Source organism: Miniopterus natalensis, chromosome 12 (genome assembly GCF_054644295.1).
Source record: "Miniopterus natalensis isolate mMinNat1 chromosome 12, mMinNat1.hap1, whole genome shotgun sequence".
NCBI lineage: Eukaryota > Metazoa > Chordata > Mammalia > Chiroptera > Miniopteridae > Miniopterus > Miniopterus natalensis.
In genome coordinates, this window is record NC_142092.1 from 58,893,069 (window position 1) to 58,915,110 (window position 22,042).

The following is a 22,042-nucleotide window of genomic DNA, read 5'->3' on the forward strand; positions in this document are numbered from 1 at the left end:
CGTGTGCTGACACAGACAGTAGCATTTGGAGAAGCAGGAGAAGTTCAGGGTGTTGAAATATTGGTATTGTGTCCATGACTTCTTGCAGCTTTCAGCAAAACTTATGAGAGGATGGGACTAGGGCTACAGCCAATCAGGCTGCAAATAGAAAGAGGAGGTAGCACAGCCAAGGGACACCCCTCTCTGCCTGAAGCCTGCCTCCAAGTTGAGTGAGGGTCACTACTTCTTTACCTCAAAGTGAAGCAGTTGTAAGCAGTGGCTCTGAAGTGGAAGTCTAGTATCATAGGAGAGAATGCTGCTGCAATGAAAGGCTGCAGGCCTGTTGGCAAAGACGGGATTAAGGGCTCATTTCACCAAAACCATTGTTTTAGATGGCCTCAATTAAGTTAAGAAAAGGTGTGGGGTAGGTAGGGCATAAAGGTCAATTTAAAAAATACCAGTGTCCATGCCTAACTCTATGTCTAGTAAGAATTTTGGTGTCTGGTTATCTGCACACAGAGAAGTCAAGAGGCAAACACATCAGAAGTTGGCAAAGATTTTGAGGAGTTGTCACTGCCAAAAGAAATTTAGGTCTGTCCTATCACAAAAGCATGTGACTTCTTAGTCTTCAAAATAATCTTTCTGAGCCTCACAAGCAGAGGGTGGTGTGCCTGTGGGGGATAATGGGTAAGGGATAACCTCCCAGAACCAGGCCCACGGAGGACAGCGGACATAAAACCATGCTTCCACCACATTCTCTGATCTCTTACTTCTTGCAACTCGGCTTTGGCCATACACATTAGGACAACGTCCTAGGGTAAGAGGGGAAACAAGATAGAGAGAACTGGGTTCCTGAATGATCTAAGGAAACTCTAGGTTGGGTGTTGTCAGAAATCAGGGGCAACTTTGTGACAGAATACAGCCATCAATCTCATCTATAGGGAGTGGATAAGCATGAGTATAAAGCTGTACTTGATAAGCAGCAGTCTCTCATGTTAGCTGAGGGAAGGAAATGGTTTTGGATTGCATGAAAATCTGATTTTAATGATCTCGCAGTGACCTTGTCTCATGATGTTGATGTTTTATGAGATTGTTTATGTACAAAAGAACAACAGGGCCTACCTGTCATTAAGCTTATGTTTATAATGACTGAGACATTCTTCGTGCATGACAGCCCCCACCCTCAGGTTGCTCTATTCCAGCAACTTTCACTCTGTTTTTATCTCTGATTTAAGGAAAGGGTTATAAGTGTAGGAAGAACTTTAACTTCCCTTTCTCTAAAGCTCTTAAACTCCCTGAAAAAGAGGTTAAAACACTTTAGCCCACTTGATGCCTCCTGACTGTACCAAATACAAATGACTAAAGGTCGCTGTTGCTCACATTTTGTGGTATCTCACTTTACATGCTCACAGTAGGTAACGCCGCTGGTTGAAGGAGGTTTTCCAAGAACATGAAAGGACGCCGACTGTGTCATAGAGTGGATGATGTAGGAAAGCTGGGATGTGGAGGCATGTCCTGAAGCATGGCAAGCTTGTATCAGCCTCAGCAGCATCTGTCTCTCAGTACCCCTTGAGAAAGAGAATTCAGGGATGGGGCAAATTGTGGAGCAAGTCTTATAATCTGCTCTATCGGGTCACTAAGAAATAAGTCAACGAACATCACAGGTAAAGAAAATGACTGCAGGGGAGGGAAAATCCCGAATCTCAGGAAAGACTCTGAGAAGCTAGAGGACCATAATGGGTACAGAGCCAAGGATTCCCATCATTCACTTGCTGTCAGCCCCATGTCTCTGGCATCCATAAAGATGATCACATGACTATAGGACTAATAATTTATTAGCCAGGTACAGGGAGGTCTTATTCATGGTAGAGTTCTGGGTATGGTGAAAACAGTCTGGAATTTGAAAAACTCTTTGACTCTTGGTGAGCTGATGAGCCTGTCTAGACAATTAGAGAATATCCTTAAGATTCAGAGATAATGCCTTCATCAACCATAGTGATGGAAATCAGGTCACAGAACTGGTCACAGGATGACACCGGGTCCATGGACTGAAGATCCTGGAGCCCAGGTGAAGAAGTATTCACTCAGCACTAAATAAGCAGATGAGAGAGAACAGAAACTCATTAATCATTTCCTGCATTGAATTGAAGATAAAGAGAATTTTATTACAGAAAACAATGGTGAAGAAATAGATATCAACCTGCTCTGTAACCTATGTTACTGGCCAGAAGAGGGGAAAGGAAGGCATTGAGTCAATGGCTGATGTGTTTTTTCTATTGCTTAACCTTCCTCACTGAGTCTATGATAAAGAGTGAGGAATCATTGAGGACCTTAGGTTGGTTTCTGCCATTCTCAGTATTAAATGTTTTGAGGAATCTTTGATAAATTGAGGAAGAATGGCTAAAACTGTAGCTACCTTTTATTAATGCTGACCTTATGCAAGCCAGAGTTACTAAGTCTTTCCCATACCTTTTCTGAATGAAGCCCCACAATAAAGCTGAGGTAGGACACAGATGAGGGAATTCAGAGCCTGTTTTCCAGGTGGGAGACAACTGGAAGGTCAAACAGCTCTCTTTCCAGATCAGAAGTTAAGGATGAGCAGACATCAAAGGAAGACATTATTACCAAACACTGGAGGGTGAGACCACACATTTTGGCCTTGGAAGATGGACAAGACACTGAAATGTATTTCAGTTTCATACTCACACCCTAGTACTCTTTTCCTAATTCCAATTTCAAGTCTTAATGATTTTCAGGACATTATCAGTTACTGAGACCTTTTCACCAGCAGGGTATCTGCACAGCAACTCTTTGAGGTCCACATCATTGGCTTACGGCCTTGTCATTGCTTAGGCTAATAGCTCTAAAGCTAATGGAAGGAACAGATCCTGACCCCAGGACACACAACTCCAAAGTTCAAATTCATCCCTCAAGCTCCCTTACCAAATGATTTTTATTGTATCTTTGGACATAACTCCTAATGTTGTGAAAGGCAGTGATCCCTGGCCACCCCCTGTCCAGGAACCATCACCAACCTGGGAGCCTTGGCCACATTGCCCCCCTCGGGCCTGGATACAGCGATCTGCAGAGGCAGAACAGAGCACAGTCAAACACCAACCCATTTATTTCCCAGTGACCAACCAAATGATTTTCCAGGTTATGACCAAGGGGAATGGTTAGAGGTGTTACCTTCTCCTAGATTTCTCCATTCAATAACATGGGAATTGAAGAATAGAAAACTAGAGGTAGCTAAACTTACCAAATTGCGTCAGGTCCAGTATGTTTTCCTTAACAATTCCATTTACTTGGCAAAGTTCCCCAAACCTTTCCTTGAGTTTTGGATTCACATCTGGTTCTCGGGCTATGGGAAGAATGACAATAACTGCTATAACTCTGTGTCTTGGACTTTGAGTTCTTAGGGGCATAGGGGGGAGGGCAGCTGGATAGGAAATGGTTGATACTGATTGGTGCTTGGGCAGAAGTTAAGGATGGGCTATAACCTGTCCTGAATTTGACATCTTAGGATATCCTACGGCGTGATGAGAAGTTTCATCAGCTTCCCATTGCTGAGCCTGAGGGAGTACCCAAGTGAGCACCTTTCTTCAGAGGAGGAATGACATCTCAGGGTAAGACTGGGGGAATCATTTTGTCTCCAGCCCACTCCAAGGTAAGTGTCCACCTGAAATACTCTACCATAGAGCTCCATCACATGGGTTTCTTTGTCATTCTTACGGTTCAAGATATAAACAATAACATAGTGAGTATAGATTGCTTCAATTATTTGAAATTTATTGCATCCATCATCTGTGGAAGAAACAGAACACAGCTCAGAACATCTTTAGTCCATGGGAAGCAAGTGAAACTCTTTATCTATAATCTTTCATGGAGCAAATTCAAGTGCATGTACTGGAGAGATAAAAAATAGTACCTAATGTCTTCCATTGTATCTCCCTGGGCTTCATCTGGTGACTTCTGAGGGTAGTATTGATAAGAAGAGGTACATTGATTGCTTGTCGCAGAGAATTCAGCCACAGCTGCAACTTACCTTCTATTTTTCTTCCTGAGGCTCATCTACCTCCCTCAGCCATCTCTGCCAACTCTGTGTCTCTGTCCTGTCTATAAGCCCCACTGGCAATACTCTAGCTGAGCAATGTGCTGTGGTAGTGGCCACCAAATATCATCAGAATGGGGAGGAAATCTGAACCTATCCAAAAAATTTACTTTTTGTGTGTGTCCATTTTCCTTTGTTGCAGATGGTACATATGACCAAGTCACCATCTTATTCTGGTGGTCTTATGTGCCATGTATTGGTTTTTACATACAAGGTTCTCCCAAATGGAGGATATTGGCTATTAGATGACTTCATTTATATCACCTAAATAAGCACTGCTATGGAACTGATCAAGATCCTAAAGATATTGAAATTCAGTGAAATTATTGAAGTTGAGAGTAGAATTTACAAATATTTTTAATTTATACTTACTGTCAGTACTACATATACCCTCTTCTTCTGTTTTGTTACAAATTAAAGAAATTTTAGAGCAACTTCCATTGACCCTGTAAAACAGAATGAGCTGATGCTCAAGAGATATTGATGGGTTGACTCCCTCACACTCCTCCTAACATGGGTACCTGATTCTACTTAAGTGTTGAACATTTTTGGTACACATTTGAAACAGCTTTTATTGACCAGATTTCACTTTATTTGCTACTTATGAATGAGCCACCCACTGATGTCACTATTACTCTACCGCCACTTCCCACTATTCCTCTGACTGCAGCCACTTCCCTGTAGAATTAGCTGAGGGCTCAGCTGTGCCAGCTCTCAGATAAGGGCCCTATAAACATGGCCTCACTCGGTCCTCAGGAAGAAGCACCAGGAGAGAGAGTGAGTGTCGTCCGCTTTCCCCCCAGGGGAAGCTGGGGTGGAAGGAGAACATTTCTAGGCCGTGCAACTAGTGAGAGAGGGCTAGGCTGTTGACCTCCCATCCCTGCTCTTAGCCTATGCTGTATTGCCCCACGGCTTGTGATTCTGAAACTCTCTGACACTTTCCTCTGCTCCCAGTTAAATTTATTCCTGTCACCAACTCTTATCTCTGAATCTAGAAAAGCTTCAGGTTCATCATGTCGTGGTTCAGTGTCTGAGAAGTGACTTTGATTTTGGATACAGGCCCACATGCATGTGTGTGTTTGTGTGTTTGTGTTGTGTGTGTGTATAGAGCTGCAAAACCATAGCCACCTTCTGAAGTTTTCTTCCCAAGTAAAAAAAGTCATACTTACTTTCTATGATATTTAAGTAACAAAGAATTGTTTCCCAAGACTTGAATGGAATTCACAAAATCTTTCCTGCTATCATTTGCTTCTATCCTTTCCTTCATGTCTGAGGCCAAGAGAATGGAATACCACTCCCCTGAAATCTGCAATAAATCATTAAAACGACTGGGTAAGAAGGGAAGACAGGACATACCACACAGACCCTTGTCTCCTTCAACTCTTGTTCGTGGGCCAGGACTCCTAGCTATAATCTGGAGATGGAATTAAATCTAGGGTCAATTGGCTGCACATGTAAGACCTTTCCACATTCCTCCAATGAGAATGGAGGTCCCAAATGCTGTCACCTTTCCACATGTTACAACTACTCTTAGTCCAAGGTCAGAAACCACCTCCTTTGTTTAACATTCCCAAAACCTCCTGCCCTCCAGTAGGCTCACCTTGTTTGGAATCCTCCAAACCACCCTCAAAGTCAGAAGCCCCTATGTTCTACCTTAGAATAAAGGCCCGACTCTACCTTTGACATATCGAAGTTCCTTGTCACAACAGCATTATTTCCTTCATGATGAGCACAGACCAGAGTCAGCCCCAGACACAGCAGCAGCAGCATCTTCATATTGGGAAGGACGGTACTGACTCAGCTATAGGCACTTGGAGTGAGTCTTCCCCTGATGGTGGCCCCACTCTCAGCTTCTCTGTCTTTATATTTATTCTGCGTCCAGTTTTTTTCCACCTTTTCGCCTCCCTCTTATGAATAGTCTGTATTCACTGAAATATGACCAAGATTGTTCCTGTTGATCTCTCTCTTTTAGAAATACTATTTGACCTAAAATTTCAGTGGCCTGAAATTACTCAAAACATACACTCAAAAAGAAAAAAGTAGATGCCGTAAAGGCTGCCACTGGGAATCAGAGTTAATTGTGAGATCAGAAAGCCAAGTATGTGTGACAGGAATGGAGTAGAACTTGCAAATAGAATCTGTGCACCATCCATGTTCCACCAATCACATTGTGGGTGGAAAACGGTGAGTTACTCCATGTTAACTTGCCTAAGGAAGAGAAACTGCCTCTACCAAAGATGACAGGACCTCTCACAGAGAGTTCAGATGGAAGAGACTACAATAGAGCTGGATTAAATAATGTCTTGAAAGAATGGTGTCTGGTGTTGAGCACATTTTAATTCCTTTTTCTTTAGTCCAAATTCAACCACAGTGAATGAACAGATGTTTAATCACTGCATACACCTCACTCTATATCACAGACCCCCTAAGAGAAATAGAGAAGCAGTAGATGTCAACCCTTTCTTCAAGCAACTTTCAATGAAGGTGGGGAAATGGTTTATATTCTCAATAAAAACTTCATTCTCCAAGTCTGTGAAGGAACCCAAGAGAGTAGGACCAAGTCCAGACCCTGGTGGGTCAGAAAAGGGAGTGATGCTGGGGAGGTGATGTCAGACAGAAAGTGCTCAAGAACACAGGCTTTGGAGTGATGTAGACCTGGGCCTCATTCCTATCTCTGTCATTTTGAAGCCATGAGGACAGATTTAACCTCTTGGAGCTTAGTGTCCTCTTCATGGGGATAATCGTACCTGTCAATAGATTGCTGTAGGGATTTAATGGGATGGTGTGGGTAGAACCCTCAGACTAATGTCTGACACAATTAGGGTGGTGGGATCAGAGAATTCTCCTGGGAAGGTGGGGCATGGGGCAATTTTTGAACTTTAGGCAACTGTGGAGATGTGGAGAGCATGTGGGAGGGGGTTCCTAGTGAGAGGAATGTTGTGGTTTAGACTCCTGTGTCTCCAGCTGGGACGTGTTAAAAGGTATGCCTCACTTCTGCCTTGTGCTGATGGTCCCCTTCTGCACCCCACAAAACAGGTAAAGGCCAGTGTCATGGGAGGAGCTGGGCACAAGGCAATGAACTGAGGAATTTCGGCATTCTATCTGTGGCCTGCTTTCCAAAGCCATCCATTGTGATCCTTGTGTGATCATTCCTTGTTCAGGCTCAACTGATATCCAGTCACTGGTATTTTGAGGTCGATATAACTTTAGGCACCACGCATGGGATGTAGGCTTTCCTGCTACTAAAATAGAGGCACTGAGTTTGACATATGGGGGTAAAAGCTGAGCACTTTATTTTTTCTAGTGGATTCTCTCCAAGAATAGATGGCAGCTTCTGAGCAACCTGGTTTGCAAGATGAACTGGGCTAGGATGCTGAGGGGAGAGGCAGCAACTGCTGTTTCTCTGCCATCTCTATCCCATGCCTCCACCCCTTGTAACTCTGCACCTGCATCTGAGCGCCACCTTGAAACTGTCTGCTTCTGAGCACTCACACTGTGTGCCCCAGGAGAAAACCAGAAATGAAGGCATATGGCACAGAGTGTTTTTCCAGTCTTTCAGTTTCTAATACCCAAATATTGGTGGAATATTTGTATCTCTCAACATAAGTCTTTTGGCAGTTTAGAGAAAACCAATGTTTGCATTTAAAAAATGCAATACTTTTTAAACAATCTGTGTTGAAAACTCTAGCGCCATTCCAAATTCAAGTGGTAGAATTTCAGAACCATCCGAGAACGCCATGTGCACCTCTGATGTTCTAAGAAAAGCATCACAGGCTTATTGACCACAAAGCAACCATGTCACTTTTTGGTGATGAGAAAGCAATGTTGGAAGCTTTTTATGTCCAAACATTACAGTTTACTGTTTTTCATTTAGGCACCTAATGTGTCCATACAGGGACTTGTATGTGAATGTTCATAGGAACTTTATTTATTTAATAGTCAAGAACTAGGACCAAGCAAGATGCTCATCAACAGAAATGGGTAATAATTGGTGGTATGTCCATAAAAGGGAATGTGATGCAACAATGAAAAGGAACAGACTGTTGATAAACACAACAGGAATGCATCTCAGAGCAATTATGCTGAGTGAAAATAGGCAGAACCACAACAGTAAACAAAGTGCATACTGATGGCTGCAATGATATAAACCTCCTGAAAATGCAAACTCTAGACACAGACAGTGGATCAGTGGTTGCCTGGGGCTTTGGGTGGCTCAGTGGGAGGGAGGGGGTCACAAAGGCCCAAAGGAAACTCCAGAGGAGGGTGGGTAAACTCTCCCTCCTGACTTCGTGATGGTTTCATGGGTGTCTCCATGTAAAATCTTGTCATATTTCATACTTTAATTTCCTTTTTAATCCTCATTGAAGGACATATTTTTATTGATTTGGGGGGTGCAGATGCTCGGGGTAACATTGCTGTTGCTGTCCATACACTCCCCAAACAAAGACGGAACCAGCAACCTAGTTATGTGCCCCAACGGGGAAACAAACTGACTACCTTTAGGTATATGCGACGATGCTCCAACCAACTGAGCACCCAGCCAGGGCTCAAATTTTATGCTTTAAATATGTGCAGCTGATTGTCAATTTTACCTCAAACAAGTTGTTATTAACAATAGGAAATAACTTTGCAGTTAGCATTTGCGCATGGAACCTCTGATTTTATGAACATGATTCTTCATTTCTGATGTTAATCAGGGAAATGCCTGTCTCTGGAAGACAGAACTCATGAGTTCCTGGCCCTGCGCTGACACACAGGCCTCAGAGAGGAGGCTGGGTGAGGCCCTGGCCTATGGCAGGTGAAGCTGCTTTCTAAGTTCCTAAAGGCCCTGGAGCCTGATGGGTGTGAGCTAAGACTCCAAAAGAGTCCGCTCACATCCTGCTGAATTCTGGTTGACCACCACGCCCTGGTTGTGAGGTCCAGACTCTGAACATGCCTAGATGGACCCTGAGTTCTGAAAGCAAAGAGTCGTGGTTCTGAAACATATTTGGGGCACTGCCTCTAACAATTCGCCCACTGGCTGCAAGTTCTGTCAGCACAGGGCCCCTGCAGGCCCTAATACTATGCTCTGCCAGTCCAGCGGCTGTCCAGGAGAAACCCAGGCTCTGAAAGCATCCCCTTAGGGAGGCAGCTGTAGCCTCAAACTTCCCCTTTCCCCACCGCCTCTTTGGGCTTCCTTTTCTGTCATGCTCCGCGCAGACCTGAATTCTCAGGTGTGCAGGCAATCTGGGGAAGCGAGTGTGAAAGACTTTCTGAAAGAGGACTCTCAAAGTGTCCCTTAGTCTCCTAGGGCCCAACTCAGTCTAGGCCTCAGGACACCTGGCTCTTTCTTGCAGAGCCCTGGAAAAGGTGGTTGTGATCCGGGCATTCACCAACAGGAGGTGCCAGGCCTCCCACGGATGTCATCCCAGTGGGGCTTCAGGCTCCTTGTAATGCCTACCTACAGATGCCTGCCCAGCTGCAGGGGAGACAAGCCTGAGCCAGGGGCATTGGACAGGTTCCCTGTGAGGGGGCCTAATCCATTTTCTAGAGCCTCTTGGAGTATTGGGCCAATCTGTGATCATCAACCCCCTCTAGTCCCCATTCACAGAGCATTCTTTGGGCAGCTCTTGCACCCCCTCCCCGTGGCTCCGGCTCTTTGAATCTACTTTACACATAAGTGGTCACACCAACTCACTCCACCATTACATTAACGTTTCTCAACTTTGGTTGCACTTTTGAATTACCTGGGGAGCTTGTAAAAATCCTGGTTCTCACGACATAGAGACCTTGCACTCCCATGTCACTGGACAAAGCAGGTTACAAGATTGTTCTGTGCAGTTCAGGGAAGCCAACTGATGAAGCCCACACATGGAGTGCCTCTGTGTGGAGATAGGCACTGTGTCAGCTATTGGCTATTGCAGTGCCCCAAATCAGCTCTTTGATTTCATTGCACTTACCTTCCAGCAAGTGGGTGCAGGCTGTTCACAAATCAATATGAGAGGCAGGCCAGGAAGGTGGGGAAAGAACACAACTTAGTCCTTGGGGTTCAGAGGAGACCTCAGTGTCAAGTGACACCCAGGGGCCACAATGCTGTGAGGGGGTAGGTCATGCAGATATCTGGGGTGGAGTATTTTACACAAAGGCTCCAGAGACAGTAGTGCTCCTGGGTGTGTGAGGAACATTGTGTGCAAAATGACTCAGGATTAACAGGAACCAAGGACAGCTGAAGGTGGCTGTGGGAAGCCCGGCAGCGGGGTCCTGGCGGTCAGTGCTGCTGCCCAGGGCTTCTCTCTGGGCCAGCCTCTCTTAAGCAGGTGGGCTCTCCAGTCCTCTGTCTTTCCTTACCAAAGGGTCAGTCACCAATTGTCTCATATTCTGGTAACCAAACAGAGCCATCAAATATTTTATGTAGGCAGTAAAACAGTGCTTCAGAAAAGATAACTTTTCAGAACAGCCCCTGGTATCTTGATGGGCCTGTCTCTGGGAGCAGACAGTGTCAACTAAAATCTGTCCTGGGACTGGAGACTCAGATGGCAAAGTCCCCGAAGCCAGGAAGGAAGACCTGGAGTCTTCAGGGTTGCACTTGGAACCCCAAATAACCTCAGGGTGTCCAGGTTAGCCATTTACTTTGGAAGTTTATTTGACATTTATTTGCATTTCCTCCATTCAGGTTTGAGTCATTAAGGGGAGAAGTAAGAGCAGAACTAAAAAATATCTCCGCACTACCAGGATTGTATAATTGAATGCCCATTTTATTGAATGGTCTCTGAGGGGTTCGATTTGACAAAAATGTGTATTTGGGGACAATGCAGCACAAATAACTACAGCAAATAGCAGTCAGGGGAGGGGCCATAGTACAGAGAAGGGTCAGCACACTTTTCGTTAAAAGGCCAGATAGGAAGCATTTTAGATCCTGCAGCCCAAGAGGTAAAATCAAAGATATTACATAGGTGCTAATATAATAATGGGGAAAACACATTTCCACAGTTTTTGATGAAATTCACAAATATTAAGTATAATTTTTTTGAAAATAAGAACTATTAGTGAAAGGATTGGATTCTGTTTAGAAATAAGATTTTTGGAAATCTGCTTCATTGGGCTTGTAAATAGTGTTCCTAATATCGCATTGATTGTAAATGTCTTGGCTGGTGTGCAATACAAAAACAGGCAGTATGTGGTATTTGGCCTGTGAGCCACAGTTAAATACCAACTTCTGGTATGGAAAACATGGTTTCAAAGTTTAAGTTCCCTAGGAAGTTCTGACTAAAGTTACAAGAACAGGAAAAAAAGAGAAAGAAAAGAGTTAAGTATTGGAAGACACACATTGACATTATTGCAATAATAGGACTATAACCTAAAAACCAACAGAATCCACAAGTATTGGAAATAATTTCATTATAACTACAAAAAATTTCATCACAGTTGCTAGGAACATCAACTTACAAAAACCAATAGCATTTCCCTATACCAGCAAAAACTCATGATAATAACTGATGGTTAAAAAAACCAAACAAACAGCCTTTCACAAAGACGAGCCCAAAGAGAAGAAGGAAGCCCCTGCCCCTCCCACAGCCCAAGCCAAGGCCAAAGCAAAAGCTTTGTAGGCAAAGAAAGCAGTGCTGACAGGCCACAGCCACAAAACAGGGAAGATGTGCCTGTCATCTACCTTCTATGGCCAAAGACACCGCGGCTCCACTATGAAGGCAGCATCAATATCCTCGGAAGAGCGCTCCCAGGAGCAACACGCTTGACCACAAGCCCCGGATCAAACAGGCTGTGAAGAAGCTCTATGGCAGTGACGTGTCCAAGGTCAACACCCTCATCAGGCTCAATGGAGAGAAGAGGCATATGTTCGCCTGTCTCCCAACTATGATGCTTTGGATGTTGGCAAAAAGAAATGGGATCATCTAAACTGGATCCAGCTGGCTAATTCTAAATATAAAATTTTACACAGTAAAACAAACGAAGTGGTAAAAGTGATACTATTATAATAATCTGGCTATTATTTAACAGGCAAGGAGTAAAGGAAAGACTAGATAATAGGCATGCCATTTACACTGCTTTGCTAATTTAACACTCTCCAAGTCTGTTCCCCTCTGATTGCTGGCGGAAGGGACTGGACAATAGACACATGCCCAGTAAAGTCTGAGTGACCTGGAAAGGTGCTTTCCTGTCTGTCCATCACTCCTGGGAACAGTTAGTTAGCCAGAATAGGTGTGGCCACTGCAAGGATGCGAAACCTGAATGTTGAAACTTCCGAACCTAAGAAGTTCGCTCTCTTGGCTCTTGGCAGTCTTGGGACTCCTGTTGCAGGGGACACACAATGGACTAATGAACTTTAATTAACCTGATGCAGGACTGGGAAGGGCTGCAACATGGCAGGGAAGCTCTGGACACTGGCCTTGCTTTTGGCTTTGCTGAGCTGCCTGCTGCACCTTTGCAGGACTGCGTTAAGGGCGTGGGACTTTACAACCCAAGGCATGTGACTCCACGCCAATAAAAACCAATCATTCTCCTATGGGAATCTTAGAAAATTCATTTTCTGAAAATATCACAAGAGCCATTCCACACTGACTAGTATGGGGGAAATTGGACCTCCTAATTTATTCCATAACAAAAGTATATAGGAATTAACAACCAGCAATAACAAGACTACCAAAGAGAGAATTTTAAAACTCTAAGAAAGGACATAGAAGATGATCTGAATATGTTTACGGACATGGGGCTCGTTTGGGTTTGGTCCCGGGAACCACATATCAACTTCTAAACTTTGAAACTGTAGTATAAAAACCTTGTACTATTTTAACACAGTATATTTGTGGTGATTTGTTCCAGCACTAACTGGAAGCTAATACAGGACCCATTTCTCCTGTCCAGATGGATGCCAAGAACACAGCCTCCCCACTGTATTTCTGAGACACAAGCAGAGTTAACTCTTGGAGGAAGTGTGGCCTCTATGACCTACTGAGTGATCCTAATTCGCACCTGCCTGCCTTGGGGATATGATTCTGTGGCCCTCTGTGCAACAGGCTAATTTCTCTTTAACAAGCTCAGTTTGCTCTCAGACCCTAAGAATGTGTGATGGACAGTGAGGTGAGAGTGGGTGATACTGAACTAATGAAAAATCAACTTAGTATGAAATGCCATGGTGGGAATTGCAGTGGGACTGGGCTGCCAGCTTGGCCCTCCAGTCCGTGAGCACAATGCACCAAGGAGCAGTAACATAGCTCCTGCTGCTGGCTGATTCCCCATAACTTTCATCTCTTTTCATTTTCATTTCTTTGGAAAATGACCTCTCTGCTCTGTTTCTGATCTACAGACATCTTCACTCCTTGCTTTTGAGTGTTCTTAACATTTCATGCTTCATTTGCAGAAAAAGTTTGGAATTAAACAGTAGTTTTCAGAGTGAGTTCAAGCAGCCATTTCGACCCAGGGGCAGCTGAGGGTCCTTGTGTGCTTCTCTTAATCTGTACTTTCCTGACATGTGACACAACCAGCCCTCCCCCACCACCACAGTGGTCCTCCTTGCATTGATCATTCTGGTTGTTAATGTTCTAAACCTTCCCAAGGATCTGCTAGGCCATGCTCTCTAGGAATTAGCTAATCTAAGTGCAGGAAGAACTTTAATTTCCCTTTCCCCAGGCCCAGAAACTCCGAAAAAAGAGGTTTAACTTCTTTGATGCCTCCTGACAATACCAAGTACAGATAGCTAAAGGTCACTAATGCTCCCATTTCCTTGCCCCTCACTTTACATGGTCACAGTAGATAACGGCGCTGGGTGAAGGAGGTTTTCTGAGAGCATGAAAGGACGCCGACTGTGTCATAGAGTGGATGATGTAGGGAAGCAGGGATGTGGAGGCATGTCCTAAAGCATGGCAGGCTTGCATCAGCCTTAACAGCATCTGTCTCTCAGTACTTCCTTGAGAAAGAGAAATCAGGAATGGGGCAAGTCCCATAACGTGCTTTATTGGGTCACTAATAAATAGGCTAATAAAAGGGCAAGCAGCTTCACAGGGACAGGGAATGACTGCAGGGGAGGGAAAACCCTGAATCTCAGGCGAGTATTGGAGATGCTAGAGAACCATTATGGGTACAGGGCCAAGGAATTCGGTCACTCACTTGCTGTCATCCCCAGGTTCCTCACATACATAAGACGATCAAATGATTGCAAGACTAATAATTTATTGAACAGGTTCAGGAGGTCTTATTCATGGTAGAGTTCTGGGTATGGTGAAGAGAATCGGGAATTTGGAAGAAACCTTTGATTCTCAGGGAGTAGATGAGTCTGTCTAGACAATTATAGAAGACTGAAGATTCAGAGATAATGCCTTCATGGACAATAGTGATGGAAATCAGGTCACAGAACTGATCACAGGGTGACACGGGGTCCATGGAATGAAGATCCTGGAGCCCAGGTGAGGAAGCATTCACTCAGCACTAAATGAGCAGATGGGAGAGAGAACAGAAACTCATTAATCATTTCCTGGATTGAATTGAACATAAAGAGAATTTTTATTACAGAGAAAAATGGTGAGAAAATGGATATCAACCTGCTCTGTAACCTGTGTTACTGGCCAGATTAGGGGGAAGGAGGGCACTGAGTCAATGGCTGATGTGTTTTTTCGATTGCTTAACCTTCCTCACTGAGTCTATGATAAAGAGAAGGAATCAGTAAGGACCCTAGGCTGCTTTCTGCCACTGTCAGTATTAAATGTTTTGAGGAATCTTTGATAAATTGAGGAAGAATGGCTAAAACCATAGCTACCTTTTATTAATGCTGACCTTATGCAAGCCATAGTTGCTAAGTCTTTCCCATGTATCTCCTGAATGTAGCCCCACAATAAAGCTGAGGTAGGACACAGATGAGGGAATTCAGATCCTGTTTTCCAGGTGGGAGACAACTGGAAGGTGAGAAGGCTCTCTTTCCAGATCAGAAGTTAAGGATGTGCCCAGATCAAAGGAAGACATTATTACCAAAAATTGGAGGGTGAGACCACACATTTTGCCCTTGGAAGATGGACAAAACACTGAAATGTATTTGTTTCATACTCACACCCTAGTACTTTTTTCTTATTTCCAATTTTATGTCTTGGTGATATTTAAGACATTATCAGTTACTGAGGCCTTTTCACCAGCAGGGTATCCACACAGCAACTCTGTGAAGTCCACATCATTGGCCTCCTCGTCATTGCTTAGGCCAGTGGTTCTAAAGCTCATGGAAGGAGTGGATCCTGAACCCAGGACACACAGTTCCAAATTTCAAGCTCATCCCTCAAGCTCCCTTTCCAAATTAATTTGGTTGTAACCTTTGGCTATAAACCCCTAATTGTGTTGGAAGACAGCGATCCCTGGGCCACCCCCTCTCCAGGAACCATCACCAACCTGGGGGCCTTGGCCACATTGCCTCCCTCGGGCCTGGATACAGCGATCTGCAGAGGCAGAACAGAGCACAGTCAAACACCAACCCATTTATTTCCCAGTGAACAAGGAAATGATTATCTGCATTAGGACAGAGTGGACTGATTGGAGATGTTACCTTCTCTTACATTTCTCCATTCAGTGACATAGAAATTGATGACAAGAACACCAGAGACAGCTAAACTTACCAAATTGGGTCAGGTCAAGTATGTTTTCTTCACCAATTCCATTTATTTGGCAAAGATCCTGAAATCTTTCCTTGATCTTTGGATCCACATCTGTTTTTCGGGCTGTGGGAAGAATGACCATAACTGTTGTAACACTGTGTTTTTGGTCGTTGAGGGACTTGGAGTCAGGGGCATGTGCACAGATGGTTGGGAAATGGATGGCAGTGATTGGTCCTTGGGAGAAGGTAGGGATGGGCTATAACCTGTCCTGAATTTGACATCTTAGGCTATCCTCTGGCATGATGATAAATTTTATCATCTTCCAATCACTGAGCCTGAGGGATTACCCAAGTGAGCGCCTCTCTTCAGAGGAGGGAAGACATCCCAGGGTAAGACTGGGGGAATCATTTTGTCTCCAGCCCACTCTAAGGTGAGGGTCCATATGAAATACTCTACCATAGAGCTCCATCACTTGGGTTTCTTTGTCATCCTTGCGATTCAAGATATAAGCAATAAGATATTGATTATAGTCCACTTCAAATATGTGAAATTTACTGAATCCATCATCTGTGGAAGAAACAAAATATAGCTTAGAACTTCTTTAGTCCATGGGAAGCAAGTGAAACTCTTTACCTATAATCTTTCAAGGAGCAAATTCAAGAGCATGTCCTGGAGAAATGAAGAGTGGTACCTAATGTCTTCCACTGTATCTCCCTAGGCTTCATCTGGTGACTTCTGAGAGTAGAATTGACAAGAAGAGTTACGTTGATTGCTTGTGGCAGAGAATTCTGCCACAGCTGTAACTAACCTGCTATTATCCTCCATGAGGCTCACCTACCTCCCTCGGCCAACTCTGCGAACTCTGTGTCTCTGTCCTGTCTATAAGCCCCACTGGCAATATATACCCAGCACTCTAGCCAAGCAATGTGCTGTGGTAGTGGCCACCAAATATCATCACAGTGGGCAGGGAATCAGAATATACCCAAAAAATTTTCTTTTATCTGTATCCATTTTCCTTTGTTGCAGGTGAGTCATATGACCAAGTCACCATCTTATTCTGATCATATTATGCACCATGTGTGGGCTTTTACACACAGGGATCTCCCAAATGGAGGATATTGGCTATTAGATGACCTCTTTTATATCACCTAAATAAGCACTGTTATTGAATTGATCAAGATCCTAAGGATATTGAAATTTAGTAAATTTAATGGGCTTGGGAATAGAATTTACAAATATTTTATTATTTATACTTACAGTCAATATTACATACACCATCGTCTTCTGTTTTGTCACAAATTAAAGAAACTTTAGTGCACTCTCCATCAATCCTGCAAAACAGAATGAGCTGATGCTCAAGAGATATTGATGGGCCTCGCTCCCTTATACTGCACCTGTAACATGTGTACCTGATTCTACTTAACTGTTGAACATTTTTGGTACACATTTGAAGCAGCTTTTATTGACCTGATTTCACTTCTTTTGCTACTTATGAATGAGTCACCTACTGATGTCACTATTACTCTACCGCCACTTCCCACTATCCTCTGACTGCAGCCACTTCCCTGTAGAATTAGCTGAGGGCTCAGCTGTGCCAGCTCTCAGATAAGGGCCCTATAAACATGGCCTCACTCGGTCCTCAGGAAGAAGCACCAGGAGAGAGAGTATCATTTGCTTTCCCCTCAGGGGAAGCTGGGGTGGAAGGAGAACATTTCTAGGCCGTGCAACTAGTGAGAGAGGGCTAGGCTGCTGACCTCCCATCCCTGCTCTTAGCCTATGCTGTATTGCCCCACGGCTTGTGATTCTGAAACTCTCTGCCACTGACCTCAGCTCCCAGTTAAATTTATTCCTGTCACCAATTCTTTTCTCTGAATCTAGAAAAGCTTCAGGTTCATCATGTAGTGGTTCAGTGTCTAAGAAGTGACAGTGATTGTGGATACAGGTCCACATGCATGTGTGTGTTTGTGTGTTTGTGTTGTGTGTGTGTACAGAGCTCCAAAACCATAGCCACCTTCTGAAGTTTTCTTCCCAAGTAAAAAAAGTCTACTTACTTTCTATGATACTTAAGTAACAAAGAGCAGTTTTTCAAGACTTGGATGGAATTCACAAATTCTTTCATGTTATCATTTTCTTCTATCTTTTCTTTCATGTCTGAGGCCAAGAGAATGGAATACCACTCCCCTGAAATCTGCAATAAATCAGTAAAATGAGTTGGTAAGAAAAGAAGAGAGAGGAGATACCACACACACGCTTGTCTGCTTGAACTATGGCCCATGGGCCAGGACTCTTAGTGGTGATGTGAAGATGGAATTAAATCTCAGGTCAATTGACTCGACATGTAAGGCTCTTTCCACTGTCCTCCAATGAGAATGGAGGTCTCCAAGTGTTGCCACCTTTCCACATGCTACAACTGATCTTAGTCCAAGGTCAGAAACCACCTCCTTTGTTTAACATTCCCAAAACCTTTGCCCTCCAGTAGACCCACCTTGTTTGGAATCCTCCAAACCACCCTCAAAGTCTGCCTTAGAATAAAGACCTGACTCTACCTTTGACATATCGAAGTTCCTTGTCACAACAGCATTGTTTCCTTCATGATCGGCACAGACCAGAGTCAGCCCCAGACACAGCAGCAGCAGCTTCATATTGGGAAGGACGGCACTGACTCAGCTAAGAGTGAGGCGCTTAGAGTGAGTCTTCCCTTGATGGTGGCCCCACTCCCAGCTTCTCTGTCTTTATGTTTATTCTCTGTCCAGTTTTTTATTCACCTTTCCGTCTCCTGCTCACGAACAGCCTGTATTCATTGATGTAGGACCAAGATTGTTCCTATCAATCTTTTTTAGAAATACTGAGTGACCTGAAATTTCAGTGACCTGAAATTATTCAAATCACACACTGGAAAAGAAAACTAGTGGATGCCATACAAGGCTGCCGTTGGGAACCAGAGTTAATTGTGAGATCAGAAAGCCAAATATGTGTGACAGAAATGGAGTAGAACTTGCAAATAGAATGTGTGGACCACCCATGTTCCACCAATCACACTGTGTGTGGAAACAGTTGAGTCTTCCATGTTAACTTGCCTAAGGAAGAGAAACTGTCTACGAAAGATGACAGTACTTTTCACAAAGCATTCAGATAGAAGAGATTAGAATAGAGCTGGATTAAATAATGCCTTGAAAGAATGGTGTCTGGTGTTGAGCACATTTTAATTCCTTTACCTTATTGTCTGAATTCAACCACAATGAATGAACAGATGTTTAATCACTACATATACCTCCCTATATACCACAGACCCCCTTAGAGAAATAGAGAAGCAGTAGATGTCACTCCTTTCTTCATGCAACTTTCAGTGAAGTTGGGGAAATACTTTATATTCTCAACAAAATCTTCATTTTCCAAGTCTGTGAAGTAACCCAAGAGAGTGGGACCAAGTCCAGACCCTTTTGAATCAGAATTGGAGGTGATGCTGTAGATGTGACTTCACAAAGAAAGTGCTCAAAAAAAGAGGCTTTGGAGTCATGTAGACCTGGGCTTCATTCCTATCTCTGTCATTTTGAAGGCATGAGGACAAATTTAATGTCTTGGAGCTTAGTGTTTAATAGGGATAATTGTACCTGAATAGATTGATCTAGGGATTCAATGGGATGATGTGTATAGAACCCTAAGGCTAATGTCTGGCACAATTAGGCTGGTGGGATCAGAGAATGATTCCTGATCTAGGGGAGGTCTTGAACATTAGTCAGGTGGGGAGATGTGGAGAGCATGTGGGATGAGGTTCCTAGTGAGAGGGATGGTGTGATTTAGGCACCTGTGCCCCCCCATGTGGCTTGTTAAAAGCTTGTGCTAAAATATCCATTTCTGTACCCCCCAAAACAGAAAGAGGTCAGTGTCATGGAAGGAGCTGGGCAAAAAGCATGAACCGAGGAATTGTGGCATTGTATCTGTGGCCTGCTTTCCAAAGTCAACCCAGTGTGGTCCCTGTGTAATCATTCCTACTTCATGCTCAACTGATATCAAGTCACTGGTATTTTGAGGTTAATCTAACTTTAGGCACCATTGGTGGGCTATAAGCTGTTCTGCCACTGAGGTAGAGAAACTGAGCTTGACAGATGGGGCAAAGGCTGTGCACTTCATTTTGTCAAGGGGATTCTCTCCAAGGATAGATGGCCCGCCTGTGAACAACTGGGTTTCCAAGATGAACTAGTCTAGGATGCTGAGGGGAGAGGCAGCTACTGTTGCTGCCCCACCATCCATCCCTATGCCATCCCTCCACCCCTGCTAACTCTGCACCCACATCTGAGCACCACATCGCAACTGCCTTCTTCTGGGCACTCCCACTCTGTGCCCTAGGAGAAAACCAGAAATGTAGGAATATGCCACAGATGTCTTTCCAGTCTTTTAGGTTTTTTGTTTTATTTATTACTTATTTATTTCTAAATTTATCTTTATTGTTGAAAGTATTACAGGTTTCTCATTTTTCTCCCATTGATCCCCTCCATCTCACTCCCACCCCCTTCCCAGGCCTTCACCCCATTATTTTCTGTGTCCATGGGTTATGCATATATGCATAAAACTTCTTTGGTTAATCTCTTGTCACTCCCCCCACCCTTCCCTCTGAGATACGACTGTCTGTTGCATGCTTCAATGTCTCTGGGTCTCTTTTGTTGGTCAGATTATTTTGTTCATTTGCTTCGTCCTGAAGACCCTTCAACTTTTCCTGTAGTGCTGGTCTGGTGGTGATGAATTCCTTTAGCTTTTTCTTATCTGTGAAGCTGTTTATCTGACCTTCAGTTCTAAATGATAGCTTTGCTGAGTAGAACAATCTTTGTTGTAGGTTCTTGCTTTTCATCACTTTGAATATTTCTTGTCACTCCCTTTTGGCCTGCAAGGTTTCTGTTGAGAAATCAGCTGACAGTCGTATGGGTGCTCCCTTGTAGGTAACAAATTGCTTTTCTCTTGCTGCTTTTAAGATTCTCTCTTTGTCTTGAACATTTGGCATTTTAATTATGATGTGTCTTTCTGTGGGCCTCTTTGGGTTCCTCTTGTTTGGGACTCTCTGAGCTTCCTGGACTTGTAAGTCTCTTTCTTTCCCCAGGTAGGGGAAGTTTTCTGTCATTATTTTTTCAAATAGGTTTTCAATTTCTTGCTCTCTTTCTTCTCCTTCTGGCACCATAATGCCAGCTGCTGTGCTGGAGACACCCCTATGGAGCAGGAATTACTTCAGTGGAGCTTTGGTGTTCACTGAGTCCACTCCTTGAGTGTGTCACTCTTAGGTGTGGTAGGGTTGTAATCCTGGGTGGTTGAAGGTGACCACCAGGTGCCCTGTCTCGGGCCTCCCGGGAGGTGCAAAGTCAGCCTCTGCGTGTGCCTTGCCCAGGGCCCCCCAGCATGAGCTACACAGCAAACAGTAAATGGCTGATACTTATGCTGGGCTTGGAGGTGCCCACTAGAGGCCAAGCTATGAACCAATGCAGGCTGCCATCAGTGCCAGGCCTGGGGCCGCTTATTGAGTGGTATGAGGCACACTGTAGCCAGCTCCTGCTTGTTTGAGAGATTTTAGGGAAATTCTAAGCATGAAGCTAGAGACACCATTTGCATAGAAAAGCCACTGGAAATGGCTTTGGATGAGCTTGCAGGTAGGGAGGGGCAGGGTCTCCAGGAATCACCAGGGTGGGCAAAAGGTGTGAGACAGGCGATAGAGATTCAGAGAAGGTGCCTGTCTGCCTACTCAGTAGGGACACAGATGGTCAAAGGAGCAATGGCCTGTGCTAGCTCTTCTTTCTGGGAAAAGCTGTCACTCCAGCTCTCACCCTGCAGACAAGTTAGTTCCTCCCCAAATGTCCCAGGTTCCTTTCAAGCTGCTGCCCAGTGCTGGAGCTCAGAGGGAGTGAGTCCGAGTAAGTTTGTGTACGGGCCCTTTAAAGGAGTTAGTTAGTTAGATAGTTAGTTAGTTAATTAGTTTTAAAAATATATCTTTTTTGATTTCAGAGAGAAGAAGGGAGAGGAAGAGATAGAAACATCAATGATGAGAGAGTTGTCATTGATTGGCTGCCTCCTGCATGCCTCTGCCTCCTTCAGCCACAATCTCCACTGATTTTCACAGCCCAGAGTTGTGAGGACTTCTGTTCCTGGCACTGGAACCCTGGGCTGGGGGGTCTGATGTGGGGCTTGGACCTCTTGTTCTCCTGAGAAACCTCCATCACTGAGATATCCCTCCCAATTTTAAACCACAGTACCTGGATGTGGGACTGCCACCGCTTCTCTGCAACTCAGCCCAGATTCTGCCCAGCATATCTGCCCCTCCTACCCGTCTGGATGTACTTTTTCAATTGTTGTAGGCCTTCTGTTCAGCTAGATTTCAGGAGGTTCTGAGAGATGGTTGTTCTTT

At 44.2% G+C, this 22,042-nt stretch overlaps 1 protein-coding gene across 1 annotated transcript; it reads right to left on the reverse strand.

Moving 5' to 3' along the window:
• Positions 1 to 15,154: 15,154 nt before the first annotated feature.
• LOC148091862 (lipocalin Can f 6.0101-like) lies at positions 15,155 to 18,299 on the reverse strand. The gene is made up of 6 exons (XM_087822555.1): positions 18,204 to 18,299; positions 17,709 to 17,845; positions 16,915 to 16,988; positions 16,114 to 16,224; positions 15,679 to 15,780; positions 15,155 to 15,303 (listed from the first exon to the last, which is right to left on the reverse strand). The coding sequence occupies exons 1-6, from the start codon at positions 18,297 to 18,299 to the stop codon at positions 15,155 to 15,157; spliced, it is 669 nt and encodes a 222-aa protein (XP_087678681.1).
• Between the last annotated feature and the right edge of the window lie 3,743 nt (positions 18,300 to 22,042).

Coding starts and splice junctions, on each gene's coding strand:
- LOC148091862 (XM_087822555.1), bottom strand. CDS start 18,299: ATGAAGCTGCTGCTGCTGTGTCTGGGGCTGACTCTGGTCTGTGCCGAT. Junction 17,846..18,203: donor GGAACTTCGATATGTCAAAG/GTAGAGTCAGGT, acceptor GATTTATTGCAG/ATTTCAGGGGAGTGGTATTC. Junction 15,781..16,113: donor CCAAGTGATGGAGCTCTATG/GTAGAGTATTTC, acceptor TTCTTCCCACAG/CCCGAAAAACAGATGTGGAT.